The sequence below is a fragment of the Schistocerca cancellata genome, chromosome 2, assembly GCF_023864275.1.
Source record: "Schistocerca cancellata isolate TAMUIC-IGC-003103 chromosome 2, iqSchCanc2.1, whole genome shotgun sequence".
Classification (NCBI taxonomy): Eukaryota; Metazoa; Arthropoda; class Insecta; order Orthoptera; family Acrididae; genus Schistocerca; species Schistocerca cancellata.
The window spans coordinates 843,784,977-843,807,064 of NC_064627.1; the positions used below are offsets into that span (position 1 = coordinate 843,784,977).

General features: G+C 42.1%; 1 protein-coding gene across 1 annotated transcript in view; it reads right to left on the bottom strand.

Moving 5' to 3' along the window:
• The window catches only part of LOC126162759 (sodium-independent sulfate anion transporter-like), a 174,580-nt gene that overhangs the window by 85,017 nt on the left and 67,475 nt on the right, over positions 1 to 22,088 (bottom strand). Inside the window, exon 2 of the mRNA XM_049919447.1 lies at positions 13,540 to 13,672. Within this exon, the coding sequence (XP_049775404.1) occupies positions 13,540 to 13,672 (133 nt within the window). The remainder of the gene's footprint in view (positions 1 to 13,539; positions 13,673 to 22,088) is intronic.

The window sequence follows — 22,088 nt, forward strand, 5'->3', positions numbered from 1 at the left end:
TGCAACTTACGAGAGGCAAACGTTCGTGTCCAACTTCCCTCCCGGAACCGTTTTGACTACCTACAGAGGAAGTTCATTTCGGCACGCTGGTGAATGAGAAGTTTCATTCAGGAACTCAATAACATTTGTAAGATAGAAAATGCAAAACCGTTGGTGGAACCCCTCCCTCTCATACGCCTGCACCAAGGTACATTTTCTGGTCAAACGTATCCGGATACCTATTGTTGTCGTTGTTGTTGTTGTGGTCTTCAGTCCTGAGACTGGTTTGATGCAGCTCTCCATGCTACTCTATCCTGTGCAGGATTCTTCATCTCCCAGTACTTACTGCAACCTACATCCTTCTGAATCTGCTTGGTGTATTCATCTCTTGGTCTCTCTCTACGATTTTTACCATCCACGCTGCCCTCCAATACTAAATTTGTGATCTCTTGATACCTCAGAACATGTCCTACCAGCCGGTCCCTTCTTCTTGTCAAGTTGTGCCACAAACTCCTCTTCTCCCCAGTTCTATTCAATACCTCCGCATTCGTTATGTTATCTACCCATCTAATCTTCAGCCTTCTTCTGTAGCACCACATTTCGAAAGCTTCTATTCTCTTCTTGTCCAAACTATTTATCGTCCATGTTTCACTTCCATACATGGCTACACTCCATACAAATACTTTCAGAAACGACTTCCTGACACTTAAATCTATACTCGATGTTAACAAATTTCTCTTCTTCAAAAACGCTTTCCTTGCTATCGCCAGTCTACACTTTATATCCTCTCTACTTCGACCATCATCAGTTATTTTGCTCCCCAAATAGCAAACCTCCTTTACCACTTTAAGTGTCTCATTTCCTAATCTAATTCCCTCAGCATCACCCGACTTAATTCGACTACATTCCATTATCCTCGTTTTGCTTTTGTTGATGTTCATCTTATATCCTCCTTTCAAGACATTGTCCATTCCGTTCAACTGCTCTTCTTTGCTGCCTCACAGATGGTACTTATGGCAGAGGCCATTGGCATGTTGGTGCAAACCGTCACCGTCTCCGAACTATTCCTCTAGTGCACGAAGAGCACACTGCTGTAAAATGTGTTGATATCCTTTCAAATTTAAGGTTTTCTTAAGCACAATAAGCTGTTCACACCCTGGCCACGAAATCACTTCCATACTGTAACAGCACATCCTCCGTACTTCACTGTTGGCACAACTCATGACGCACGTAACGATCTTCAGGCATTCGCCAAACCGAAACCCTTCCATCGAATTGTCAGAGGGTATAGCGTGAATCATCAATCCCAATCACTCTTTTTAGACCTCTAGGCTGTCCAGTGGCGTCGTCTATACGGCGCCTCAAGCATTCACTATAGAAATGTGTGGCTTATGAGGAGACGCTCGACCACTGTCCCTCACTCTTCTTCGCCCTCTACACACAGCTTCTGTGTTTGCTGGACTGCTGATAGCACTTTGAAACTCACGAGTGTTTCCATTCGCTGACGTCAAGATATTTTTTACAAAACTCACTATCCGTCAGTACATGAGGTCTGCCTGATCTTGGTTTAGCTGTGGCTGTTTCGTTATGTTCATCCACATCTACATCTACATCTACGTCTACGTGATTACTCTGCTATTCACAATAAGGTGCCTGGCAGAAAGTTCAATGAACCACCTTCAAGCTGTCTCTCTACCGTTCCACTCCCGAACGGCGCGCGGGAAAAACGAGCAATTAAATTTCTCTGTGCGAGTCTTGATTTCTCTTATTTTATCGCTATCATCATTTCTCCCTACGTAGGTGGGTGCCAGCAGAATGTTTTCGTAATTGGAGGAGAAAACTGTTGATTGAAATTTCGTAAGATTCCGTCGCTACGAAAAACGCCTTTGTTTTAATGATTGCCGCTCCAATTCACGTATCGTATTTGTGGCACTATGTCCCCTATTCCGCGATAATACAAAACGAGCTGCCCTTCATCCGTCATTGCCACCGGATGCGGATCCCACACCCCACAGCAGTTCTCCAGGATAGGCGGACAAGCATGGTGTACGCAGCCTCTTTAGTAGACCTGTTGCACATTCTAAGAGTTCTGCCAAAGAACCGCAGTCTCTGGTTTGCTCTAACCAAAACATCATTTATTGATCGTTCCAATTTACGTTATTTGTAATTGTAATCCTTAAGTATTTAGATGAATTTACAGCCTTCAGATTTGTGTGACTTATCGTGTATCCGAAATTTAGCGGATTTCTTTTAGTACTCATGTGACTAACTTTGAATATTTGAATAACTTCACACTTTCCTTTTCTCAGGGTCAAACGCCACTTTTCGCACCATACAGATATCTAAATCATTTTTGAATTCGTTTTGGGTATCTGATCACTTTACAAGACGGTAAGTGACAGCATAATCTGCAAACAATCTAAGACGTCTACTTAGGTTGTCTCCATGTCGTTAATATACACTCCTGGAAATTGAAATAAGAACACCGTGAATTCATTGTCCCAGGAAGGGGAAACTTTATTGACACATTCCTGGGGTCAGATACATCACATGATCACACTGACAGAACCACAGGCACATAGACACAGGCAACAGAGCATGCACAATGTCGGCACTAGTACAGTGTATATCCACCTTTCGCAGCAATGCAGGCTGCTATTCTCCCATGGAGACAATCGTAGAGATGCTGGATGTAGTCCTGTGGAACGGCTTGCCATGCCATTTCCACCTGGCGCCTCAGTTGGACCAGCGTTCGTGCTGGACGTGCAGACCGCGTGAGACGACGCTTCATCCAGTCCCAAACATGCTCAATGGGGGACAGATCCGGAGATCTTGCTGGCCAGGGTAGTTGACTTACACCTTCTAGAGCACGTTGGGTGGCACGGGATACATGCAGACGTGCATTGTCCTGTTGGAACAGCAAGTTCCCTTGCCGGTCTAGGAATGGTAGAACGATGGGTTCAATGACGGTTTGGATGTACCGTACACTATTCAGTGTCCCCTCGACGATCACCAGTGGTGTACGGCCAGTGTAGGAGATCGCTCCCCACACCATGATGCCGGGTGTTGGCCCTGTGTGCCTCGATCGTATGCAGTCCTGATTGTGGCGCTCACCTGCACGGCGCCAAACACGCATACGACCATCATTGGCACCAAGGCAGAAGCGTCTCTCATCGCTGAAGACGACACGTCTCCATTCGTCCCTCCATTCACGCCTGTCGCGACACCACTGGAGGCGGGCTGCACTATGTTGGGGCGTGAGCGGAAGACGGCCTAACGGTGTGCGGGACCGTAGCCCAGCTTCATGGAGACGGTTGCGAATGGTCCTCGCCGATACCCCAGGAGCAACAGTGTCCCTAATTTGCTGGGAAGTGGCGGTGCGGTCCCCTACGGCACTGCGTAGGATCCTACGGTCTTGGCGTGCATCTGTGCGTCGCTGCGGTCCGGTCCCAGGTCGACGGGCACGTGCACCTTCCGCCGACCACTGGCGACAACATCGATGTACTGTGGAGACCTCACGCCCCACGTGTTGAGCAATTCGGCGGTACGTCCACCCGGCCTTCCGCATACCCACTATACGCCCTCGCTCAAAGTCCGTCAACTGCACATACGGTTCACGTCCACGCTGTCGCGGCATGCTACCAGTGTTAAAGACTGCGATGGAGCTCCGTATGCCACGGCAAACTGGCTGACACTGGCGGCGGCGGTGCACAAATGCTGCGCAGCTAGCGCCATTCGACGGCCAACACCACGGTTCCTGGTGTGTCCGCTGTGCCGTGCGTGTGATCATTGCTTGTACAGCCCTCTCGCAGTGTCCGGAGCAAGTATGGTGGGTCTGACACACCGGTGTCAATGTGTTCTTTTTTCCATTTCCAGGAGTGTAGATCAGGAACGACAGAGGGCCTATAACACTTCCTTGGGGAACGCCGGATATTACTTCTGTTTTATTCGATGTCTTTCCATCTATTACTACGAGCTGCGATCTTTCTGACAGGAAATCACGAATCCAGTTGCACAACTGAGGCGATATTCCATAGGCACCGAGTTTGGTTAGAAGACGCTTGTAAGGAAAGGTGTCGAAAGCCTTCTGGAAATCTAAAAATATGAAATCAATTTGACATCCCCTGTCGATAGCACTAATTACTTGATGACTATAAAGAGCTAGTTATGTTTCTCAAGAACGATATTTTCTCAATCCGTGTTGTCTATGTGTCAATAAATCGTTTACTTCGAGGTACTTCATAATGTTCGAACACTGTATATCTTCCAAAACCTTATTGCAAATCGACGTTAGTGATATGGGCCCGTAATTCACCAGATTACTTCTGCTTCCCCTTTTTGGTACTGGTGTGACTTGAACAATTTTCCAGTCTTTAGGTACGGTTCTTTCTGTGAGCGAGTTGTTGTTACACCACTTGGTAGTCACATTACCAACAGTCGAACTGGGCAGCATTAGTTGATATATGCCTGATAGATATGTTATTCACGGACATCGAGTGACTAGTCCATGTTCGAAGTTCCCGAGCTTTCCTGATAGAACAATTCTATCGTTACTCTTCTGTGCTGACAACCCAATACTCCCCCCCCCCCCCCCCACACACACACACCTTTTATACTGGCCGTTACGACTGTCGTGACATCTAGTGGTCAATTTCTCATTATATAGGAGTGTGCAAACACTTTTGAACTAACAGTGTATGTTTTGAAATCAGATCGCGATTCACAGAGTTGTAGATACCAATACTGGTCAGTTCCTGAGATTTATCTTAAACCACATTACTATGCAGAGTTCCTACATGCGACGGACCCTCTGTCTAGTGTCATTCCCATGGATCCAAACTGAAACGATGGTTGCCGCACAGCTATGACGGACGGTCAGTTTATTTCTTTGTTTATTTTTTCATTAAACTGTCACTGTCTCGGAAACGAACTGTATGCACTATGTTAACAGCAAACAGAGTAGTTCTTCCTTCGGTCGTTTGCTAATTCTACTGAGGAAAATTAGTAGCTGGTTATTAAATCCCATTTTATTCATAACTATTTACCAGTATAATGGCAATTTGTATCTTAAAAATATAGATTAGTTTACATAAATCGAAGAAAAAATTACGAAAAACATTGATAAAAAGTAAAATCGTGAGACCTCGAGAGCAGGTTCAGCCTCCTAATTGGAAATGTTTACCTATCCTTCACACACATTGGCACCTTGCCTTCTCGAAGTGTGCGATTTGTTTGGTAAGTGTATCTGATACCTGTAAATGGTACATGGCAGTTTAAATTCAGGAAACAATGTCCGAATGGTTAAGGTCTGTTCGTTCTGTTGTCCGTATACCAACAGGTATTTCTAATCACAAGTTCGAGATCGAAATGGACCATTCAGGACTCTCCAAGGGCCTCGACACGTGCTCGTGACCGATATTTACTGTTATGCTCTCAAGTAAATAGGTCAGCGAATAGACTATAACTTGTCTCTGCCTTTCTGAAGCCACTGAAAAAGTTATAAATCTTTCATGAAATATTTAATGAAAGTGCGATGTATGTGATGCCAGTAGTCTACACGGACGATAACAGGAGCCCGTTGTCACGAATCTCTGATTTGGTATGGAGTATGCCAGCAGTTACATTTTGTTTTGATAAGAAGCTGGAATAAATTGTCACCAACGAACCATCAGTCAAAGAAATGGTTGCAGACGAGGGAGTACAGTGGAACAGACCACAAACTTACTGACTCTGACAGACGACAAATTTGACTATTTATTTTTACGAATATTTCAAGACGAACCAATACTCCTGCAAAACGAGAAATATACTAAGCTAGAATCCAGTTTGTACATATCCAACATAAAGTATTTGTCTGTGCTGCTTTTAACTGCGTCAGGTGTTCGACAATTCGACAACATACTTTTTTGTTGTAGTATTTTTGTGATTTTATCTTGATATTTGAAAACTTGACTACTTTTTAATCAAAACTGTTATTAATTCCTGCATTTCTCCTCAAACCTTAAAAGGTTGTCGAGTTACTGCCCCCAACTTCCCCTTTCTGCGGGGCTAGTTTATGCTTTATTCCAGATACAGCTTCCACTCCAAGGTGCACCTTTACCAAGGTTGTGTCCGTCGCAAGGTGCACCCTTCACAAGGTTAAGGACCAGACAGGTTGGTATGGCCGAGAAGGTCACAAAAAAGGTCAATGCCAGCGACTTTGAGTACTGATCCGCAACCAGGCTACCCACCGACGTCGCCTTCTTTTTATCTTCCGGATCTGAAATATTTTTGCCGTCTTATGACCCTATATTCCGTTAGTTGGTCAATGTCTACAGTGATTTCTGGCAACATCAGAGGTAGAGGCCGAATATTAAGCAGCCATTTCTGGTGATTAATGCACACGCAGTATCCGGTAACTACACGTCTAACGTGGCAGGTGTCCCGTTTATGTATATTTTCGTGCACCAAGGTGGCTGAAGGAAAGCTAAATCTTTACTCTTGTTCTCCTTTTGAGCACTTCATATCGATTTACGTCTTCAGTTATTTCTTGTGCCAGTAAGGACGCTTTAGAAAGTTTGACAGACAGCCACCGTTGGTAATTTATTATGTGACCCAGCATGCGTTTATAGAAACTGTGGACCCATAATAGAAGAAATTAAAATTAGTTTAGTTACTTGTCAACAGTTATATCTGATATTGTTTTCAAGCGTCTAGTAATTTAGCAAAGGGACGATGTTATTTGACGACAGCCTTTAGTGAGACGAAACTTGCTCCGCCGCGTAGCTATGCAGAAAAAATTATTAATCGTATAAACGTCTGAGTCGCATCCACAAATAGGCGAATTGTTCGATTTTTCATTAGCTATATTGATATTAATGTTTTGTTCGTATCTGGTACCTTTGACACAGCTTTACAGAATGCTTTGCGTATTGTGATTACACCATCTCCATAAGGAAATTGAGGAGGTACAATATAACAGAAACCTCAAAACACTCGTGAATAAGCTTTCTGAAATAAAAAGAAGTTGGATTTTATGTTAGTTGAGATTGCTGCGCATAAAGAAATGAATGTTTGAAAGCACTTCAGTGGCTGTTGATAATATTTGCTCTGACTTCAAATGTTAATGAAAGCTTACGCTCGCTTTTAGTTCGTTCCTAATTCATTCTCCAGATCGTGATTTATTGTAGAAGCTTGACAACAACAGTCTAGACGATGTTTTGAAAAGACCAGAAACTTACACCAGGCTGTTAGATTATGAAACTTATTCACTTACTAAAGGTGTCGAATTCCGGTCTGTATGTTTCGTTTTGCAAGTGTAGGGGAAATCAGGTATTTGTTCTGCAATTTACTCAGATGGTTATTTGTGACAACGAATAAGGGATGATGCTCGAGTTTTAAGATACTAAGTCAGCAAACGGACCGAATGACAGAACATCGCTGTTAATGACTGTCAAGAAAAGTTATTCTACATCTTATTAGATAACTTGATGTGAGCACTAAAATTGCTTTTTTATTTCTATTATTTCATCTTCATTTGACAGTTACTGTCGGAATTTATGAATTATGTAAATGTAATATGTAGTTGACAGCAGGTAGTTGTCAGCATTCTTCATAAACTTTATAAAATCTTCATTTCATTAGACGCATATGGGAAGTGGTGGTGTGGTTCGTTTCAGAGGGTTGCGGCCAATTTCCTTCCTCATTCTTACTCGAATCCCAGCTTGTGCTCCTGTCCACTTCGTTGTCGGTGAGGCGTTAAACTCTAATCTTTCTCCCTTCTTCGTTTCTACAAGCTAAACGCAACCAATTTCCTCAGTAACCGGCACTTATTTTTCCTTGTATTATTTATCCTCCACTCACGCTTGTATAACAGACTCACGTAACCTCTATTCGCACTTTATTTCTCCATTACGCATCTGTATCTTTGATGTAACTGATCAGTGCAGGGACTGCCAGTAGCTGAAAGGAAGCAGCATTGCGCTCTCGGAAGACAGAAGTGTAAGAGACGCGAAGGGCTGCTCGTGCGACCACTGTTACATCGGACAGCATATGGCGAACCGATCTGGGATATTGAAACTGTAATGAACTCAAATTTTGTTATTGTCTCACAGAGATTATAAGCAGTTTTCACCGAAAGTGCTTAGAACAAGGTCGCAGGTTCGAATCCTGCCTCGGGCATGGATGTGTGTGATGTCCTTAGGTTAGTTAGGTTTAAGTAGTTCTAAGTTCTAGGGGACTGATGACCACAGATGTTAAGTCCCATAGTGCTCAGAGCCATTTGAACCAGCTTAGAAGAAGGAGCGAGAGACAGAAAATTAACACAAGGGCTCTTTGTACAGACATGCAGTGAAGGCACATTGTGAGACATGGAACGTAACTCCACTAGCGCAGGGAGTAAAAGGCGATTCGTGTTCATCTCTGCGAGACTAATATTCAGTCATGGCTGTTGATTTAATGTGATTTCCAAATCTACTGCGCTGTCCGAAGTCCATATTTACTTTTCCTATGCTGCATGTGATGAGATTTCTTTCCATTGTGTAACTCTTTATTAGAAGAGCGCTGATAGAAAAAGAGACGTAGGCAATTTGCCTCAAGACTGTTCTGGCCTAGCTTGGTGTGGTGCGCATTCCAGTACACGTCTCTTCGTGTACTGGGGACAAGTGGCTGGTCTACTGGAAGACGTTGCCTATCATTGGACATGTAGAACAGCTGGAAGAAACTTCTGTTTCTTATATTTAAGGTACGTTTGATGTCCAAGCACGATGTAAACTCTGGAGTTGAACATTTACTTCAAGTGTCAACCAGAATGTATACTGCCAGTTTATGTTATTTTTGATTCCATATTTTCGTCAGGAGCTTTTGATTCAGAAGACGGTTATTTAGTTATCAATAAAAAAACGTTTTCGACGAACTGTTTCGATAATGATTATTATTTTTGTACAGCGTCCAGTGAATATTATATTTTTGCATCTGACAACCAAGAAACGTCCCAGGCTTTAAACTCTTGTGACGGACTGCCAGTTCGACCATCTGCTGCCCAGTGTGATTATCCTTCGTTCTGTTATTTTGCTGTAAGAATAGCGGTACGTCAAGATATTTGTGTACAAATTTACATTATGAAGAAACACACTTTCTGTTCTTGCTACACATCATGAAGGTATCAGTTCTCAAAAAGAATTCTCGTCATGGCATATGGACTCCGAGGAACGTCTACAATTTCATTTCATAATATTTATTTCTTGATTACGTTCTTTATTTCTGAAAATGTGAGAAAATTGTGAATCACTTTTTGTCGGAACATGACATTTACTTTTAAATTTAACTACATCACTGAAGCTCGATGATGAAAGCCCCTTTGGAGAGCGCAAGGAAGGGCTGTGAGGGGAGAAGGGAGGCCCTATACAAAAAAGACCTCCATAGCATTCACATCATACAATCAGCACACTTCTGATGTGAGAAGATGAACGACATCAGTGACATATACTTGTCAGCCCTAAACACAGGATCGGATTGGCTGTTTGCGGAGCTGGTTAGAATAAAACATGAGCTTCCCTCCAATGTCTACACGCACTTTTTAAATTGGTCGTACAAATCCATTTAAAAGTTATGGTCCGCGAAATTGCTGTGTATGAGTTTAATTTATTTATTCAGACACTAATTTCTTGAAAAGCAGGAAGGTGAGCTAGACCCGGGATCGAATCTGCGTGACGGATAAACGACCGTGGCTGGTACACTGGTCAGCCTGAGTGTGGCTTTTAGGTGGTTTTTCACTCTAGTTTAGAGAAACACTGGACTGGACTATGATTTCCACCTCAGAAAATACGATATACAAACAGTTAACATACGATCACGTGCAGAACGGATTTTACACAGTTCAGAAACAAGTTTCTTAGAAGGCAGATACTTATTGGACACTGCACTTACTGAACTGTTTTCGTTAATGTCACCGAAATTTGAGTTTTTTTTAGGTTGGCACGTAAGTTCGTAGCGCTTTTGTTTTGCAGTTGGTATCTGGTCGCTATCGGTTTATTTATCGACTGTCTTTTTTATTTGTAGTTCACTGTTGCGATTTCAGCTACAATATTGTCATTTAATCATGTGGAGAGAGTGAGTTGATCTGTGGACGCTACAAAATGGAGTGCTAAGTGGAGAAATCGGAACATTTCCCACATGTTCTTCTATTTGAATTAGTGCAGTGGTGACAGCATCTGAGGGAGCCAGGAAAAATTGCACCGTTAAGGAAATGTTACCGTTGGAAAATTGGAAATTTGTGGTAAGGGCTTATGGGACCAAACTGCTGAGGTCATCGGTTCCTACGCTTACACACTACTTAACCTAACTTAAAGTAACTGACGCTAAGGACGACACACACACCAATGCCCGAGCGAGGACTCGAACCTCCGACGTGGGGAGCCGCGCGGACCGTCAATAGACGCCCCAGACTGCGCGGCTAACCCGCGCGGCATTACCGTTGGAAAGAGCATGGCAAGAAAATGGTTTTCTCGTTTTACGGGGGATCGTTTTGACATTAGAGGCTCGTGACGTTCAGGAAGACCTTCGGGGTTTGCTGGAGATTATTTAAACGGATACACAATGATATACGTCAGTTTACACCGAGTCACTCGCACATTTGTGAAGATCTAGCTCTTTAGCCAGCTATGTGTTACTACGACGGAAACCTTTCGAAAAAGTATAAAGACAGACTATACCTGTTGACCTGTGTCTCCTATTTGCAAGATATCGTTTGAGAATAAAGCAGGCAGCTGAGTGGATCGAACATATAACGAGGTGAGCATGACATTAAAAAGATCACGACCAAGGGTATCGTAAGTTTACACACTCGTTTTTGTAACAACACTCCACTAACAAAAGGGCAAGAAGGCTGCATCATGATCCTGCAAGACCAGTTTCTGGTTTCCTCATACCAGTAAGCCCTGTCCCTCTCACTGATTATTTAAATAATAATCGGACGCCGTTTTAAGGAAAGCTAGTTTTTGAGGTTTGTGGGATTGAAGGGACCAGACTACTAGGGCCATCGGTCGAAAGCTAGTTTTTCATGTAACTGAATGTTTATGACGTCATATCTTCTGAACTATATGTCCTACAACGATATAATTATGCCAGTACATTCAATCGTATGTGTGGATACTGTCTGCAACACGTGTTGCGACTAGAGTTAATAGTAAAGATGTAGTAAATTAGAACGTCATGCCTGATGCTGGAGTTTTCTGGTTAAACCATGAAAATATAGTAAGCGATAAATTTTTTTCCATTCAGTATTCTGCGCAGAGCAGTTAGCCAGGAAGGTTTCGAAAAGGCTTGAAATTATGTGTAAAGTTTGTTGGAAGTTGCGAAGTGCTCTCATTCTCAAATACTAAATGAATATAGTCTAGGTAACATGCGCGCTGTGAGTTACTCTGCGTCAAGACATAATATGCACAGTTTCTAACTTTAATACTTCACTTATTGTGGTAAGACTTCATCGTAAGAATATATTTGTTAATGAGTAGATTATGACAACACTTTAAATTTTTAAGTTCGATCGATAGTTGACCGCCGGCCGCTGTGACCGAGCGGTTCGCCAGCACGGTAACTCAGCGTTTTCGGTCAGAGGGTTAGCTGCCCTCTGTAATACAAAAACTGAGTTAATGGATGAACGACGAACTGAAACGGGTGTCTTGCGACGTCGGCCCCGAGCAGATGCAACGATCAAAAACGAACAAAATGAGATCATATATAAAAAAAGCGGTTCTAGGCGCTTCAGTCCCGAACCGCGCTGCTGCTACGGTCGCAGGTTCGAATCCTGCCTCGGGCATGGGTGTGTGTGTTCTTAGGTTAGTTAGGTTTAAGTAGTTCTAAGTCTAGGGGACTGATGGTCTCAGATATTAAGTCCCATCGTGCTTAGAGCCATTTGAACCATTTTGATAGTTGACAGAAATAATAAACATCAAGTTTTAGTACTCCTGGAAGACGTAATACAGGCTACTTACGACTGAAACAGTGTTCCCGTTTTAACCGTTTAGTGATATACAGCGTGTTTCATAATTCATGTTACACACTTTTGGGGCTTGTAGAGGGGACTCTAGTAGATCAGGTTTTACATGGAACCCATGTCCGGAAACGTCATCCAACGGCGCTTCAGAGCGTCAAAGTTATAGGCGCCAGTATTTGTATATGTATGTTTATACTGGGTTATTCTGCGATGATGTTACTGACTTTCAAGGATGATGGAGAAGGATGAATGTGTGTCTGGTGTAACACCTACAACGCCTCTCGGTGTTAATAAACCAAAATAGCTCCCAAATTAGCTCCCATGCCCTCGAAATATAAATTCAGAAAACGTCCCAAGCCCCTCCACAAGTAGTAATTTACGAAATAGAAATAAGAGACAAATAGAGGGAAATCTATAGTAGAAAATTAATAGAAAAAGAAAAGAATTTTATTCATAAATTTTGGAAGCATGGGAGGGGGAAAAACGATAGAAATGGTTAAATTATTAGTTATTCTTATATATGAGAAAATCAATATTATAGACACAGAACGTAGGTCTTGAACACCAAAGATAGCGTTTACTAAAGTATAAATAGACATACAATGCAATTATGATACTCCAGTCTCTATCCTCTAGTCTGTTCGAAGTCAGTCAGGACGTACAGCTTTAGGAAGCAACAATAGGAGCTTTATTAAACCAGGGCGCAAGAATAAATCGTGACGAGATTGTTTTTTGGGAAGCAATAATTTCAGATCAGAATTAGAACTTTTGTCATATTAGAGGATCGGAGAGGTGATCAATAATCTCTCTGGCTTTAACATCACTTCGTGTGAAGATTTAAATATTTTACGGAATTAAGGATTTTTGGACAGATTCAGACTTTGTATTGTGATAGTGGAAAAGCTTTACTTCACGCGACTAGTAATCATAGTTCGTGACAGTTTATGGATATTAAACGGGAACAATCTTTTTATCGAAAGTGACAGAACATTGTTTAGTATCTCTGATACTGACGGGATTCCAGATTAGATACTTATTCAAAGAACCCCTTTGAATGCGATCGAGTGAATGAACTGATTTATTAATAACTATTGTTAAATAAAATAACGTGTTAATTTGAAACTGACTATTTGTCTTGAACTTCGATTTAGGTTCATAAATAATTAGGTTACGTGATTTTCACGAAGAATAAACTGCAGACTAGTAACTGAAACAAGTGAACGAGAATCTATTGAAAACACTAGTATTAATTTACTTATGGTTTTTTCCTTCAAAACTGGGAAGACAATACTTGTAGTGACTCACTGGGGTTAATTTAAGAACTAGCCGGGATAAAACAAAACCCCTCAATACCAGTCAATATATAGATAAATTAACATTCCTACTTGCATGCAAGATACGGAAGTCGGGATAGAAAAAAGGGTCGCTACACTAGTTCAGAAACGAACTAGTCGAAAGTTACAAGCAAAAATCGTTCTGATATCTGTAAACGTTGATCTACTAAGTGCCTTCTACAACCACTAGAAGCGGGCAACATGAATTGTGAAACAGTAGATGAGCTGAGACACTTGCAGAGTGGAACTTACGGATGGTGTCGGTGCTGCCGGCACGCTGCTGCCGGGCCGCCTGCTGTTCGTAGGCGGCGCTGGCGTAGACGTCGTCTTCAGTAGCGTCGAAACCCATCTCGGCGGAGTCGGCGTGGTGGGCGGCGACGGTCATCTGCAGCACAGCAGAGAGCGCAAGCGTCTGTCAGCGCCGGCGTCGCTGGGACTCTCTTATATGAGGCGCCACTGCGCTACCCCCACCTGCCGACGGCCTCCAACCCCGCCCCCTCCCCCTCTGGTCCACCCACTCGCCTGGTGACGCCACCTGTTGGCGCGTGCTGTTGTCTAAGCGCCTCCGCGTCTGCTCTCAGGTCTAGGCGTGCGCGCCGGGAGAAGATAAGGTGGACCGCTTTCTGCAAATCTCCCCGCGTTAAGCTGTTACGGTTATTTGTTCCTCAGGGACAGAGTCCAACGGAAGATTCTGTGTGAGGAGTTTTTCGGGTGCCAAGGTGTCTCAGTGGTAACGAGATCGTTAAGGACGGATTAACTGCCGTATCTCTTGAGAAGCCCTTACTGAGGCTGAGACGATGGAACCTCAGTCGCCTTAAATCCAGGTGTGGGGGCTGTTTGATCCAGGGTGTGAAAACGTTTTTTGCAGGCAATTAGGACGACAGTGAAAGCAGAAAGGAACGAATTCTAGAATTAAACGTGTCGATGATGATAGTTAGTTACATGTTCCACAGATGATCTGAAAGATTCTTTTATCGAAATGATGTGGAGCGAATCAGTTTACAAGACATGTATACATAATTAGTGTTAAATTAATGAACACACTATTATTTTCAGTTTTACTCATGCAATTACACTTTTTTTTTGGAATACAAAGAATTGTCCAGGTGAAATGTTTTGAAATTAGATTTAAAGCTTGCTTCACTAGTTGTCGGACATTTCATGTTATTGTAAAAAAGAACAAAAGTTTTTACTGTTGCATAGTGAAATGCTTTTTGAGCTACTGACAAATTTAACAAAAGGTAATAAAGGTCATTTTCTCTTTAGTGTTGTAGGTATGTACATCACTGTCCTCAATTTGTGCTGGATTATTTATGATGAATTTCATTAGCGAATATATGTACTGTGACTGCGAAGTTAAAATGCCTAGCTTCTTGAAGAGATACCTAAACGATGTCCGTGGGTAGATACCACGTATTATTCTTACTGCTCGCTTTTGTACAATCAGCACTTTATTTTTAAGCGACGAAAAATTACATGACTGTGAATCCCAGTTATGAAAAGTTGATGCGTTTGTTTCAAAGATTAGCAGTTGTACGAAGCGCAAATGGAGCTGCATTTAATTTTTGAGAAACTCAGTAATATGCTTCTTCCAGTTTTAGCTTTCATCAATATGTACACCCAAAAATTTGGAGCATTCTACTCTACTTACTGACTCCTGTTCTTATCCTAAATCAATAGTTGGTATGGCTGTAAGTTGTACAGAATTGAATGTAATGCTTTTTAATTTAGGGACACTCTATTTTCAGAGAACGACTTTCTTTAGAAAATATCATTCACTAACTCCTACGCTGCTTTGTCTCTAACGAGATGCGTCATAACATTAGTGTCTCTGCAAAAAGTACCAATTTTCCTTGTTGAATGTTAAGTGGAAGGTCGTTCACATAAATACAGAACAGGAACAGATCCAAAATTGAGCCCTGTGGGACTCCCTTTGTGATTGTTGTTTTGCCCAGTCTGTAAAACTTCCCGACAGTGTCTGAATTCTTCAGCATACCTTTCTGCATTCTGAAGTATGATTTAAACCAGTTGTGAGTGAAGCCATCGATTCCAAAAAACTCGAGTTTTTCTAAGAGAGTATCATGATCTACACAATAAAACGCCTTGGAAACATCACAAAAAATACCAACTGGCGATATATTATTCTTTATGACTTGTACTGTTTGAGAGTGTCTGTATAAGCAGAATTCTCAGTCGAGAAACCCTTCTGGTTAAGGTTGTTAGAGACACTCGGATTGGAAAACGAAATGCAAGGGAGGCAAATCATCCATGTCTTTTTCAGAGGAAGCGTCTCGGCATTGACTGAGTCAGTTTAGGAAGCAATATTGGGGTTTCACATATCATCGATGTTGAAGTCATTAGAGCCGGCCGGGGTGGCCGAGCGGTTCTAGGCGCTACAGTCTGGAACCGCGCGACAGCTACGGTCGCAAGTTAGAATACTGCCTCGGGCATGGGTATGTGTGGTGTCCTTAGGTTAGTTAGGTTTAAATTGTTCTAAGTTCTAGGGGACTGATGACCTCAGAAGTTAAGTCCCATAGTGCTCAGAGCCATTTGAATCAATTTTGAAGTCATTAGAGATGGAGCACAGGTTCAGGTTGGATGACGGGGTTCAATTTGTTCAAATGGCTCTGAGCACTATGGGACTTAACTTCTCAGGTCGTCAGTCCCCTAGAACTTAGAACTACTTAAACCTAACTAACCTAAGGACATCACACACATCCATGCCCGAGGCAGGATTCGAACCTGAGACCGTAGCGGTCGCGCGGTTCCAGACTAGCGTCTAGAACCGCTCGGCCACTCCGGCGGGCGACGTGGTAAAAAGACGACCGAGTCCTTTTCAGAGAAACCATCCCTGCATTTACCATAAGCGACTTATGGGAACCATGTGTAAATCTACTATATCTGTCACAGCCAAGTCCTTTGGTAACCTAGGAAATAGTCGTTGGGCATTGTAGTGTTGACAGTGCATATCTCTTTCAATTGGAGCTCGTGAAAGTTTGACCTCGTTTGAGACCTGTGGCGTCAGTCAGTTCGTGAGCTGGTGGGAGTTGCGTAAAACAATAATCATTATGAACTACGGCATTAATGCAGAGGTAGGTGAGGAGAAAAATTGCAATAAGTTTCCGGAATGGCAGTAAAATTCAGGCTGAAGAGATGTCAATGATGCTTCACTGATGACAACTACCCCCAGAGAAAGCGAAGAAGAATTACAGTATCTACTGAATTGAATAAACAGTCTAATGCGTATACAATAAGCACTGAGAATAAACCGTGGGAGTGTCAGAAATGAGACTAGCGATAAAATTAACATAAAAATTGAGTAGATGAACCTTACTATCTTCTGCCACGGAAGCAAAATAAGTGACGAACGAAGCGAGCAAAATATAAGCAGCAAATTAGTCAATGATGGACTGTGGGAAAATCAGAAAAGAAAATAATCGAAGCGTTTGCTGTGTGGTCCTATAGACGGCAAGAAATGGGGTTTTCCGCAGAACCGGCAACGTATGGAACGTACGGAGAACACTGACAAGAAGAAGGGACAGGATGATAGAACATGTGTTAAGACACCGGGGAATAACTTTCTTGACACTAGAGAGAGCTGTAGAGCATAAAAGGTGAAGGGGGAGACTGATATTGGAATACATCCAGCAAATAATTGAGTATGTTAAGTAGAAGAACTACTGTGAGACGAAGAGGGAGAAGAATTCGAGAAAGGGCCGCATCAAATTAGTTAAAAGACTGTTAACCCGAGCCGGCCGTGGTGGCCAAGCGGTTAAAGGCGCTACAGTCTGAAACCGCGCGGCCGCTACGGTCGCAGGTTCGAATCCTGCCTCGGGCATGGATGTGTGTGATGTCCTTAGGTTTGTTAGGTTTAAGTAGTTCTAAGTTCTAGGGGACTGATGACCTTAGAAGATAAGTCCCATAGTGCTCAGAGCCCTTTGAACCATTTTTTTGTTAACCCGAAAACAAAAGGGTAAACAGATTGAAAATAGAGGGTTGTCAAAGAAGTTATCGTTAAGATATGATTAAATGCAGGAGGTTAAAGTTAACAGTCGCATGTGAATAATAAGCAATGGCATTTGTCAGATACGAAGTTTCAACTAAATTTTCTAGGTTTTCATGGAGAACGATAGAGAATGACACTAACCGTAATGAAGATGGCATTTTACCAGTGGCTAGTGCGGGTGATAACTTGAGCTGTTAGGTTGAAACAGTTATCAGAGGAGCAGTGCGTTACGTGTTTTACCCGTTCTGAGTTATACGATGTAGAAAATTCTGATGCGATTAATTAGGTAAATAAAAAATGAATAATGATCAAATAGTAGTTATGAGTCGAAACAGGAACATGGGACTGGCACTAGACGCGATCACAGCTCTTAATGATCTCATGTTTACCTGCTTGTGGGACCTACCCTCCAACTAAAAACGTTTCAGTTACATGAACTGAACCAACGGCCTTGCCGCTGTGGTCACACCGGTTCCGGTCTGATCACCGAAGTTAAGCACTGCCGGGCTGGGCTAGCACCAGGATGGGAGACCATCCGGTCTGCCGAGCGCTGTGGTAAGAAGGCAGCTTAGCTTCTTCCATGATTTCCTGCCTGTTTTTTTGCTCGCCTTCGGAAATGGAGGAAGATCTGAGCAAATGGAGAGCTGTTGAGTCATTTGACGGCTGTGGAGAAACAGCTGAGGAAATGATAGGCTATGGAGGTGGGGTTGCTGACATCGTGGGTCTGGAGAAAGGGTTGAGGGAACGAGCTGTTGACCAGCGGCGGGAGCACCCTGTTGATTGTTTTCAACAAGATGAGTGGTGTACGAGGCTTGAAAGTCTTCATCTGTAAAAATGTTTCTGTCTAGAGGCTCAATGTCAGTAGCTCTGAACCCATTCACAGCAGTCTGGACAGTACTCACTCTGAGATATGCTTTGCCAAATATTCCAGCTACCTCTCGAACGGCTGACACTAAATAATCTTCGCAGCCTTGACAATAGGCAGTCTTCAGTGAACCACAGAAAGAAACATCGAGTGGTTGCAACCTGTGACTTGTATGAGCTGGAAATCCTAATAGGTATATCCATTATTCCTACAAAGGTCAATGGACTCCAGAGTGACATGTGATGCGTGATTGTATATTATAATTAGAACTGGATTTTGTTTGATTGGGTGAGCATGATTGCTAAAGTATCCCAAGAATTTCATAAAATTTTGAGCAATCACGTACCCTAATTTATGAGCCAGTCCAATAGTGCCTGGGGGTGGCCCATTTAAGAAAATCAGGATTCATCCTTATTCTGGGAAAGACGGGAGAAAGTGGAATGTAAGTCTCAGTAGCAATTATACCGCATAAAGCTGTGACTATTACTCCTTGTTCAGCAGAAAAACTTTAATCACACGGAGGGAACCAATGTGTGAGATCACTTTTAGCAGTTTTCGTGGACACTGTGGAAAACTCAGTTTCATTGATGTTGGAGATATTCTGGGCTTTGAACATATACAGCTCGACTGAAGGCCATGAGTGGAGCTACTGATGTTGCCTCTGGTTTTCTCAAAGTCAGTTTGCATATTTTACGAAAATACTTTATGAAGTATTATCCAGCGGCTTTCTTATCTTTATTGAACCGATGCCTCAGTCCTAATTTTACTGCTTACGAAAAACACAGGTTGCCAAACTATTTACTTATTACCCCATAAGGTCTTTTCTCCGAATCAGTCACATATCATCTCAGCTCTTTTATTTAATGGTCTGTAAAAGTGTGTTTAAATCTTCCTACGTTTCAAGGATACTCCCTGAACAAATAAAAGTTTTATCCGTAAATTTAAAGATGCATCATTTTTTTGGCATTTCCTTAAAAATGTTTTGCTACAGTAGCCCACTTACGACTTCCCTGTTGAGGACTTCCGTAGTGTTGGATCTGGCGTGTCATGTTTCTTTGCCGCTGCATTTACACTACGGGTTTTATCTTTTACTTCAGAATTCGTGCATTCGCAGTTTCCCCTGTCAATTTTCCTGGTATAATTTCTTGGCATTATGTTAATAAAATCTAAAATATAAATAAATAAACAGCTGTACATTAGAATTTAAACTAAAAAAGAACCTGTATCTAAAATTCAGTGTCAAAATCAATTATTACATAACGACAAAAGCTATTAATAAAAATTGCTTCTCCAAAATTACCGGGTAAGATGGCAAACCAGCGAACTTCTCGTCACCTTACCCACCCTGACATTCGTCATCCTGAGCCGCCATTTCCGTTTTGAACTCGATTGTTATTATCCTAGTTTATTGTCGACTACCTGCAGCATACATTGTTCTTTAAATGACGAATTGTGTTTTGAGAATAGTTTATGGAAGAGCTTGAACAACTTGCCACACTCAATTAATTCCTTGTGCTGCGAAGTCCAAAAGTTACAAATGCACCTAAACAAAACACAGTTTTGTTGCTAATGTTCGCTAAACAATCAGTCCTGAAATCTCGTTCGGCAAACTTCGTAGCTCGTCGCCTGAGTCTCAGAAACTTCATGGAGAGGTACTGCTATCAATGAATGCATCGGAGAAATACCGCGTTCGTCATCTTACCCGCTTCGTCACCTTACTGCACCTTCCCCTATGCTCTACTAGTATCCGTTCGTAACGGTGATCTCTGCTTCTGTCTCTCTCTTCGCTGCCCACTGACGAATATGAGACTCCCTAAATTTCTGGTGACAAGAAATAGGTTAGAGAATGACCGGTGATAGAATCTACAGTGCAATATGTGGCAAAATCCCATATATTATAAATGTGAGTTTTTGGGTGAGAATCTATGTTACTCCTTCACTGAAACGGCTGGACGGATTTGGAAGAAATTTGGAAGGGAATTAGCTTATAACCTAATTTAACGCATAGGCTACTTTTAAAAGTGTGTAGTACAAGATATTTATCGATTTGATGACTATAACGCAAAATGTGGAACAATAACTGCTCTTAGAAAAAGCTGTTTACTCTTTGACTTTTGAACTGCATCGTGTTCGTGAAAATGCTTTTACTGTTCAATATGTCCTACGTAATACGATTCAATGTAATAAACACAATGCTTATACAATCCTCGAAGTGCTTAATCCATACTTCCATACAAGCACGTCGAGTTAGTATAGTAGTTACTCTTTGGAATGGATATTGCATATACTGTGGATTAACACACAAGTTACCTTTTATTCCGAAAAAGTATCACTGGTCCCATGGCATGGTCAACGTGACTATTGTTTATCCTGGGATGGGTAACGTGACTGAAAAGTCATCCATGAAAGTTAACTATGAAATGAATGCATTAAGTTTAGCGTATACAGATTAGTTCCTCAATAAAACGAGTGAGTTGTGAGCGACATTTATTCTGTCAGCTTCTCACATCGCCTCCTTTTTTTTGTTATTTGTTTCTTTTGTTTTTTTTTTGTTTTTCGACGTCGCGCGGCTTGCTGGGCTGCAAGTGGCTCGCGCTTCAATACCTCCAAGAGAGAACTTTCGTGATAGCGTATACTCGTGGATAGTGAGTTTTGGCATTAGCATCTCTTTATTAATAACTTTTTAACCTCGAGTAACGCCGCTGGGCGCACCTAGCAAAACATAAAAAAATTTCATGAAAGTGACTAGATGCACAGTTTTCCAATATTTCAACGTGGTTAGTTTGTAAACGTACAGTTCTTTTATCAAGATCAGAAGCTACTGCAAAACTCAATATGCAGACATTTCTGCGCTTATTTCTTCATATATTTAGGAATGTTCGCTGCTCACGCTATGATGACTTTCGTTCACGCTATGATGACTTTCGCAAGGACTTTATTTCTCTGGGAAGTGGAAACCTTCGTTACATTTCATTTGAAATATTTAATAAATCAATATCCCTGTTGTTAGAATAATTGTAGTCAGATTTTAGTCTGTTTACCTATAATTGAGCCTTACGCCTGTAAAACAACCCGAAAGACTTTGTTCGCACATGCCAATAAGTGTTGCCAGACTCAAATACGATTCTTGCTAGCACACAGAAAATGCTACACAGAATCACAATTTAGTAGACCTAATTTTGTGACACAGAAATTAATAATTTTACCTATAGGTTAGTTAGTTACCGATGTCCAGAATGTTATGGAGTAAACGCTCTGTTGAGCACAGCAAGAAATTATGGAAATCTCTCGCAACGTAGTTATGCGTTGCAGGAACACGGAAGACGCTCTGTATACGAAACCTTGAAATTGAAACGCTCTCGACTGACATGGCGGTCAGTTTAAAGCAAAGTTCTGCACTTCCTCATTATGCTGTGACGCACACGGTCCGCCTGGAGCATTCGCAATGAGACTTGTAGTCACCGAGAACTGTCGCGGTAGCAGCCGCCGGCGTTCTTAAATTAGTGAATTAGCTGACCAGCTGAGAACTTTGCATGTTGGACATGCAGTTCTCAATGCCATACTTTCAATGAAGAAACGTTACGGTGCTTGTGGAACTTTATAGCTAAGGAGCTATATGTTGCTGTAGTTAGTTTTGACGACAGAGGGAGGGTTGTATATCAAGAAGCAAGACCTTTCTCTGAGGTATCAGCTACCTCTTGGTCTAATCCCAGTCACAGTCTATCTACAAGTCCCCAGGTCAATGCATATTCCACTGTATGTTCTACGAGGAAATGTTATGCAGTGGTGAATACAGAGGAGACAATTGATTAATAGAATCTACATCAACATCAGTGCTTGACAAACTGCCACTCATTGTGTGACGGAATCTGTGTGGTTTGACGGTATTATTTGTTCTTGTAAGCTTCTGACCGATCGAAATTTCTGTAC